Source organism: Phocoena phocoena, chromosome X (assembly GCF_963924675.1).
Source record: "Phocoena phocoena chromosome X, mPhoPho1.1, whole genome shotgun sequence".
In the NCBI taxonomy this organism is placed as follows: Eukaryota; Metazoa; Chordata; class Mammalia; order Artiodactyla; family Phocoenidae; genus Phocoena; species Phocoena phocoena.
Genome location: NC_089240.1, coordinates 39,554,380 through 39,564,062, shown reverse-complemented (window position 1 = coordinate 39,564,062; position 9,683 = coordinate 39,554,380). Strand labels below are relative to the sequence as shown.

Sequence of the window (9,683 nt, the reverse complement as noted above, 5' to 3'; positions counted from 1 at the left end):
GTCAGGGAATTAGATGTAATAAAGAAGAATAATAGAATTATAAGTTACAATCATAACAAAGGTTCTCATTTATTAACTACCAATTATACCTTAGCATTATAGGCATTCTAACAAAAATCTCATGTTATCCTTTTAACAATCCTTTAATGTTTAAAGACACTGAACCTCCAAAATCCCATTCTCTCACCTACCCAAACAATTCTCTCCTATTTCTCCTGTGTTAATTTCCTCACCTTACTTACTCAACCTATAACCATTATTTGATTTACACTTTCATCATACTCTCCTCCTGGAAAGACTTTATTCACTTGGCTTCAAGGGCATCCATCACTCACATTCTCCTAGATCTACTACTACCCTCACAGGTCACTCCTCTTCTAGTTTTCTTTGCTAGTTCTTCAATTTCCTGACCTATTACACTGGAATGTCCCAAGGCTCAGTTTTGAGTTCTCTTCTTTTCCCAATCTATTCTCACCCCTTGGTGATTTCATCCAGTCTCGTCCATCTTTCCTAGTTGATCAGGCTAACTTAAGTCTCCCTCTTTCTCAGCTAATCCTGTTGGTTCTACCACCCAAATGTACCCAAAAGTTGACCACTTCTATTGCTGCCACTCTGGGTCGAGCCGCCACCACCTCTCACATGGATTACAGAAGTAATCTCCAAGTGGGTCATATCATTTCTCCTTTTGCCTCCTTTAGTCTATCCACAGAGTACCAGAGCATCCAGGCAGATCACCTCACTCCTCCATTCAAACCTCCCTATAGTTTCCCATTTAACTCAGAACAAAATCCAAAATCTTTACAATTGCCTACAAGGCTGAACATGATTTAGCCAGTCTGTTTCCAGCTGGACCACATTTACCTCTCTTCTCACCCTGCTCAGCCATGCTTGCCACCTTGATTGCCTCTGAATATGCAAAACACACTCCTGCATTAGGGCCTATTGCTTCTTCCTGCTCCCTAGATGTGGAACACTCTTATCACAAGTATCTTCAAGGCTCACTTCTGTAACTCAGGTCTTTATTCAAATATCCCCTTGCAGTGAAATCTTCCCTGATATTCCTATTTATAACTGCAACTCCTCTACCACCAGTCTCTAGTACTCTCCGGCTCTGGTTTCTAGTATATTTTTCCAGAGAACTAATCATAACATTACCTAATATTCTATATGTAATGCTTATTTACTGTCTGTTTACCTACATGAATTAACATTTTAAAAGTCTTAGAAAAAGAACTTATCTCAGTTTTATCAATAATATAAAGCTAGCCAGCAATACGTCAAATATTTCCTTAGAGCTAGTAAAAGTATAAGTAATTTGGCAATACGTATTCACAACATTTTTTTAAAATGCTCTTTGACCCTTCAGTTCTGCTTTGGAGCACCCGCTCCATGGAAACAATCCAAAATATAGGGAAACTATGAGGATAAATATTCAGAAGTAAAAACTTTTTCTCCCACCAGAGTGAATACTCACCACTTAGCAAAGCACCTGATCTTAAGTAGGCAATATGTGCAGAAATGAACTAAGAAACATCACCATAAATTGCTTAAGATACCACTGTAAATTAGCAGTGGGTTTTGGGGAGTTGTATGATCTATTTTCTTTTTTTTTTAGAAATTTCTAACACTATCTGTGTAAATCTTATATGGAAAAGAAAATATACTCACATACATATAATACCAAGCCACAATGTAGTAATAACATTGTAGTACTATAAATGCTTATAAAAACAGTTCCTCAAACTTTTATTTCTTCTTCTCTCAAAATGCATAAAATCAAATGAAGACAACTATTATGTGAGAAGCCAACAAGGCAGTCAGTCCTTCTATTACCTGAGTGGAGTTAGATAGTTGGTTTTTCCACGGCTCCTCTGCGCTGCTGGTCAGGTTTGTGCGGTTATGAGGTAGAGTGAGTGCGTTTCGCTGCAGGTAAGGCACGTTTCCATTACTTCCACTTCCTGTTATGTGATTATTGCCTATCAAAATAGTGTCTGTACTTCCCAGCGTTCTTGATGTGCTACAGGGAACATGGCCTGCAGAAAAGGGTCCATTGGCCAAAGGCTGCCCAGGGCAGGCAGGGCGGACTCCAGGCTGAGAGACGCTAGGCACTCTGGTCAGAGCAAGCTGTGGCTGCTGGCCAGAGACTGAGTTTGTAGGCAGTGATGAGTCAGCTGTTGGCCCATTAGGAATTCCAGTAGATCGTACCTGTGCAACTCCTGTCTGTCTCATCTGTCAAAAAACAAATGAAAAATAAATGCTGCCTGTGTGGTCCACAGGGGACAGAATAAGAATATGAAGAATATATAACCAGGTAATCTCTGATTTTATCCTAACATTTAATTTCTCTAGGTTAAAAAATACCTTTTCAAAACAAAAAATTGTTTCTTCACATTTAGATTAGCTTCCTCGGAAAAGCAAGAACCTACTTAATTTTTTAAGAAATATCCCTTTACTAATGACAAAAGAATCCAGCTGAAAATTATGGAAAGGAAATCAAATTTACAGGTCTTTCCCCCATCACAAAATAGGGGACCTCAAAATTCCATCCTATCACATTTATATGCCAGATTCTCTGAGTTAAACAAGCTTGAAAGAACCCCACCTAAGTTTAGGATGTAGCTTGTTAAGTATTAAATAATATAAATAAAACTCATGCAGAATAACATGTAAATAATAAAATACTAAGTCATGTTCAAAATCAAATTTATTGCTGTTTTCTCCTAAAAATCTGTCCATTACTAGTATTTTAAGAAGCACAGATTATTCAATTCCACCAAATACTGGTGGAAAGTAGAAGTGGGCATAACATACTCTAAAATGATGTTCCAGTCAATAGAAATATTCGAAATGGTAACAAATTTTAGGGGAAAAAAATGCTATACACACTTGATGTTGCTGCATTAAGACAAACTGACTTTCCAGCTGTTCCAGCATCAGTTTCTGTGCTGGATTTAAATTATTTCTATTTGCACGGAGCTGTTCCAAGTGCTAGAAGAAGAAGAAAGGAGAATACAGTCAAAGACACATCTAAGAAACAAGCTCACTATTCTAAGCAACCTTTCCCTTGAAATGAGTAGGTAAAACTCAGAATGCTGTCTAGTCAAAGATACTGATTTCTGACCAATGACAATCAACCCCAAGATGAAGTCCTTTAAGAAGTTTGAGAAACCTCAGAAGGTTTACTGTAATGTGATCTTTGAGATAAATGCGCATGAAATTCTACTCATCAGTAATTTTCAGGATTTACACAGAAAGTTCTTTGAGCTTAAAAATGCATTGTGACAAGTACACTCTAAGAAGCACTGTTTGGAATAGGAAAAGTCTGAAGACAATCTTACTGTCCAAAACTAGTGATCTGCCTAAGTAAAAGTATGAAACCTACATAAAGAAACATGATGTAGTCATAAAAGAATAAGGAAGCTCTTTGTACACTGACATGGAAAGGTCTGTAGAATGTATTATTAACAGTATATATAGCATTCTATCATTTGTATAAAAAAAGGAGAAAAACAGTAATATGAGAGAAAGAGGATACGTATTTGCTTGTACATGCATGATACATCTCTGGAAAGACAGATAAGAAACTAATAACACTGGCTGTCTATTAGGAGGGGAACTGAGTGGGTAGGGGCAGGAATTAGACGGAGAATTTACTTTATATACCCTAAACTCATACTGGGCAGTTTGAACCATGAGAATATATTTGGTGGGGGGGGGGAGTGGGGAAAAAAAGAATGAATTATCTCTATTACTCTGGTAAATGTGGGTTCATTTTACTTATGCGCCTATTTATTGAGTTTACTGCCATTCAACTTTAAGAATTAATAGTTAAAAAACTTAAAACTTAGTACCTCTACTCTTCTTTAATAGGAAAAACAATCTGTCAAAAGCATATCTTACATACCTGTAATTTCTGTGGTGTCAAACACCATGAATGACCTTGTTGCTGTACTGGAGGATGTGACACTGCATGGCCACTACTCCAATTATCAGAAGTATTCTGAGGAAAATTGATAAAAAAAAAAATTAAAGAATATTTGGTTAAATCCATAGAGTTAACAATAATGACTAATGGAGGCCAAATGACTCTGAATTGGAATATTTACATATAAGAAAGATGTTATGACATTTAGTTCTTTTAAAAATACTTTTACATGCATAATAAATTTGGAAAATCATAAATTAAGAAAATATTGATTCTTTAATAAGCCACCCAAAAAGGCCCACCCCTAAACTATGGCCCAAATGGCTAACCTAAATACCACACTGTCCACTAGGTCCAACATTAAGTTTATTTCAATGTCAGTAGAAGGTGATGATGAAAAGTGTGTTGAGATCTTAACGGCAGGGAGATGAATAAAATGATTTGATGAATGCAATTTATCCCTACTTTCTATATTTAATATGATGCTAAGAATTTGGGATAGAAAAACTCAAACCTTTCACTCTTTGATGTCCACAGATTTAAAGTAAAGGACAGGAGATGTTCAAACTGCACAAGTTCAGGGCAGTTAGGAGTTTCTTTTTTGACTGGGATTTTTATATTTCTCTAAAATATATACCTTTGTTGGACTAGATGTTCTTTTCCTCTTGGCAGGACTGGACAGGTCATCTACTTGACTAGAAGGAATCATGTGTAGTGGCAAGGATTGCTGTGAAATTGGTGTTTGACTGAGGCCTAATACAGGTTCAGTATTTGGATGATGAGGTTTACATGCCTAAGAATCACAGAAGGAAGACAAAAATAGGGTTCTATATATTCTTAATTCATTCCTTCAAATTGTAAAACTTTACAAGCTGCATACTTTTCAAAGCTATGTGGACATCGCTGATGGCAATTATTGAAAATCAAAATCAAATGAATCATCAATGGAGGAATGTGTACCTTCCTTTGAAAAACTTGCTTTAAAAAATAAACCACTGCAGCATTACTTTAAGAAACCTCCTTCAAAATCATGAAAATGCACAAAGGTTCTAAACTGGCACCCCAAAATTTCTTCCCATATCAGAGGGAGTTTTAATTTGATCTAGATTCCCTTCACAATTAAATCAAGAGGCTTTTCATTAATGAAAGCCTCCTGTGCTTAGTAAAATACGCTTGACCACTACAGATTGAAAAGAACCCTTAAAGCTGGGCACCTGCAGAACATAACCCAACTTCTCACCTGCTGTGCTGTGTTCATGGCACCCTGCCTGGAGGTAAGCTCTGCGGGGATTGGTAGGCTCCACGCCTCCTCAATACTAGGAAGTAATTTAGTTTTATTCTGTAGACTACCTTGTGGAAGGTTACACAACTGAGCCTAGGAAAAATTATGTAAAAAGCAAATTTAACACAAGCCTAATTGAGTAAGAGCAAGTCCACTAAATCTTCCTAAATGCTATAACTAATTGTTTTTAAAAGAAAATAGATTCTTAATTTGGGGTTTCAGAAAGATACTAAGTATAATGAGGGAAACCGGAATATAAACCTTTGTGAGAATTAAAACAAAGCTGAGCTCTGTTTTCAGAGTTCTTATAGCTGTCTTCTCATGAAACTCCAAGCAAGAGTGAAAGACAATGTTTGTGTCCTTTTCTCTAAAATGCTATGACAACTTAAAAATGTAGACAGTACATAGAAAAAAATTATGTAAATTAATATGCATCAACAGAGTAAATGTGCAAAAGAGCATCTTTCAAAATACTGCATATCTTACTTAAAATGAAAAGTAAAATAATATTACAAGCTATGGTATGTTTACAAAATATGGAAACAAATTATAGACATCAAAACACAGCTAGACAAAATTCCCAGCCACCCTCCTCCTGCCTGAGTGTCATGGGGAAATATGTGCCTTTAAAAAACTGCCATTTAAACATTTTACCTGTAAATACTTAATTCGTGCTGCAAGTGCAGAGGTATTACTACAACTTTTGCTTCTGGTTGCATTTAAGTAGCATTTAATGGCATCCTGAGGCTGGTTGCAGGATTCGTAGAGTGTGCCTAGGTCCATCCAGGCTGCAGCATGGCCATGGTCCAACTGTACAGCACAAATATAGGCCTGTAAAGCATCCATAGGCTGATTTTGCTGCTGATATAGCACGCTGGAAAGAGATATTAAGAAAAAATAAGTTGACTAAGAAGAACTGCTTCGCTTCATAACATGATATAAGCCATGAAGTACATTATATGTGATGCAACCATCTTTGTGTATCAATTATAATACCATTATTTTTATACAAAGTCTTACCCTATTGAACACCATGTATCTGCACTTGCTTCTGATTTATCAATAGACTGCCTGTAAGATATAAAGGCATCCTGAACTTTCCCAATACTTGAATAGCACCTGAGAGGGGAGGGAAAAATCAAGAAAATACGATTAATACTGATTGATCAATTAATTAATTTGCTGAATGGATGGACTAAATGTCAAAGCAAATAAAAACCTAATAAGCTGACATATTTATGTGAATGTGTGTACATACATGACAACAATAATGTACATTATAATTAACCCTTCAATAAACTATATTATAGTCTATCTGATAGTGTTTATCAATACAGCATGCTTTAGCACCTATTAAAATAATTAAAGGCCATATCACTTCAATATTATAATACTGAGTTACGCACACACACACACCCACTACTCTACTTATACAGCTTGATCTCTGGTTTTCTATAGAGTAAGAACATAGAGTTAAAAACCAAGAAAAACACTCTATGTTGGTAAGACTTGCTGAATCAGATTTCAATTCTCCTTTCTTAAATAATAAGGGCAAAAATTCTTTAATTCATACAAAATACAAACAAATACTATCAAGCTAACTATCAAAAATAGTATAAAATAGGATTAAGTACAGTATTTTATGACTAGTAAGGGTAGCAAGGTATGATTAAAGTTTCAATGACCTGCCATTTTCTTAATGTAGATGTACCTGATGGATACACAGAACAGCAGCTGAAATTATAAATACAGAAATTATCTTTAGTGCTTGGCACTAAGGGAAAAAGAAAAGAACAAAATCCAGTTCGTCTTCAAAGAGCTTACAATTTAGTTGAGGACTGAAGACACATTATAATTGTCATGATGCCACATCAAATGGCTAGCACAGACAATAACTAGTCTGAGAATTTAGGGTAGACACACTACCGGGGGTTTAGGAAAGACAAGAAAGGGAAGGGTAAGAGTAAAGGAACTGAATATGTGTAGATGCATACTGTTTAGATCAGTGATACCCATTACCAGCCAGTTATGGCAATTTGGCCAAGCAAACGAAATGGAAAAACAACATACACATACATACATAAATTTTCCATTAAACTAATATTTGTATTGTAATTGACTTATTTTTGAAATACTATTGACTGAGTAAACAGCAAAAAAAAAATTAAACATCAAGTACTCCAAAAGTGTGGGAACCACTGATTCTGGCAGAGAAGGTAAGAAAAGGCATTTTGAAATGCTGCTTGAACAATATGAGCAAAACTTAATATAAGATAGCACAGATACAAACAGTAGAGGATTTTAAATCCAACCCAAGAATACCCTGAAGTTTGTTCTTCTAACAAGGGGAATGGCATGATGAAAGTACTTTATAGGAATATTAATCTGCTAACGACATGCAGGGATAAACTGAAAGGAAAATAAGTTATGGACAGTAAAAAAGAAGGCAGTTATATATTCACTGGTTTGGAAGACGCCAAAATTAGGATGAAAGTAATGGAAGTAACAACAAAGAAAAAGACAGGAGAAACAATAAACCAAAAAACAGATAAAGACTTTGTGACAAACTGATTAGCTATTCATGGAGGTGGGGTTATAATTTAGTTTTTAAGCCTGATTAAATAGAGGAAAAACATGGTGATATCATTGGCAAAAATAAAGAAGGAGCTGGGTTCAGGGAAGAAAATGATGAATGAGATTTGAAATATGCTGATTTTGACATGAGGTGTGGACATTAAAATGGGAAATGTTAGGTAAAGAATGGGAGATGTGGTCCTGGTGTTTAATACCTTGAAGTGTAGAAATCTAGATTTGGAATTCATCCATATCAAAGAGAGGGTATAAGAACATAGGATACCGACAAAGGAGAGGTAAAACTAAGCCTAAGCGATCATTAATATTGTGGTTGGGGCAATATAAGAAAGGTGAGTGACTGAGACAGAGAAGGCAGTGTCACAGAGCAAACTGTTTTACGAGAAGGGAATTCAGGACAAGAGGGCATTAACAATGCCAAACAGGGACAGACACCACAAAGAAAGGGAATGCTTAACAGATAGTAGAAAACATGCTCTGTTTGTTGTTGTTAAATCAAAGCCAATCTCAGATTTATAGACAAATCTGCCTAACCGCTAGGAGGAATAAGCAGTAATTCCCAAAACCAATGTTTTCATACTTGATTCCTACAAAATGAAAGTAGGAAACCAATGTGCCCAAATACAGATGTCCCAATCCAACTGCCAAACACTTTTCCTCTAATAAAACTTAACTAGGTTCCCCTGAGACAGCGCTGTGTAATTGAGAAAGCACTGGGTGTTGAACCTAGGATCTAGTCCCTGCTCTGATATTAGTTACCTGCATGACTGTGACCTTGGACAAAACATTTTACTCCTCTGAGCTCACTTTCTAAAAACACCTGCAAAATGACAAGGTTTACAGGGTGAACTAGGTGACCTCCTGGTCCTTCCCAGCTCTAACATTCTATAGTTCTGTGATAACACAGTCAATGATTAGTACCAGTTTAACAGCATTACCACATTACACTTTTGTTATGATATACACATGCCAAATGACAAATTCAATCTTCAACACAGACCTGAATGCAGAGGTAAGTAATAAAATGCCTCAGAAATATTAGGGTCATCAAATCCCAAAGTTGCTTACTGACACTTGAGATCTTCCTTCAGAGCTTTAATAACTTCTAAAATACAATTTATTTATAAAAATTTTCTCACAACAAAACAGATTTGAAGCAACACATTAGAAGTCAGCAAAAGAGGGTAAGAAAAGTAAACATCAAAGAAAAAAATTCTAAACAGTCCTCAGATAAAAAATAATGGACACCAACATGATAATCTTGAACCCCAAAGTAAGTTAAATTGTAGTAAGTATCCTTTAATTGAGAAGTCAGTAAACTATAGTTGGAAAATTTTACCCAGAAAGATTCAAATAAAAGCATCTCAATGATTTAAAATGTAAAACCAGTTAATGCGGGGGCGGGGGGGGGACCTCCTATGGAATAGTGCTCATTGAGCTGAAAATTACAGCATTACTAAGATAGTAATTTTTGCGAATTCCCTGGCGGTCCAGTGGTTAGGACTCAGCACTTTCACTGCCAGGGCCGGGGTTCAATCCCTGGTCAGGGAACTGAGATCCCGCAAGCGGCACGGCCGGGAGAAAAAAAAAAAAAAGTAATTTTTGATGTTTCGTTATGTATTAATTTTCCATGCCAAGAATTAAGAAAAAATTATATTAGAAAGACATCCACACTATTGTACTGTATTAAACTACTGATTTTTATCTTAGGTCAAAAGGAAAACACTTTCCAGTACACATTCCTTTTAATCTATATTAAAAGAAATTTTCATATATAAACATTAACACTAGAGGCAATGACTAGGCAAGGCCCTACTTCCCAGTACTAGACCTCCTTTATGGTCACTGTATGAAACCTATCACTGCACAATACTAATAGTAGTA

At 35.9% G+C, this 9,683-nt stretch overlaps 1 protein-coding gene across 8 annotated transcripts in view; it reads right to left on the bottom strand.

Annotated features, from left to right (window-relative positions):
* The window catches only part of KDM6A (lysine demethylase 6A), a 206,337-nt gene that overhangs the window by 44,078 nt on the left and 152,576 nt on the right, over positions 1-9,683 (bottom strand). For 2 of the 8 annotated variants that reach the window (XM_065901137.1, XM_065901139.1), the window contains exons 11-15: positions 6,228-6,326; positions 5,862-6,081; positions 3,905-4,000; positions 2,887-2,988; positions 1,834-2,229 (exon numbers count right to left, since the gene is read on the bottom strand). In XM_065901137.1, the coding sequence (XP_065757209.1) occupies positions 1,834-2,229; positions 2,887-2,988; positions 3,905-4,000; positions 5,862-6,081; positions 6,228-6,326 (913 nt within the window). Of the gene's footprint in view, positions 1-1,833; positions 2,230-2,886; positions 2,989-3,904; positions 4,001-4,562; positions 4,719-5,165; positions 5,301-5,861; positions 6,082-6,227; positions 6,327-9,683 lie in introns of all 8 variants that reach the window. The other 6 variants (XM_065901133.1, XM_065901140.1, XM_065901134.1 and 3 more) reach the window with 6 other exon arrangements.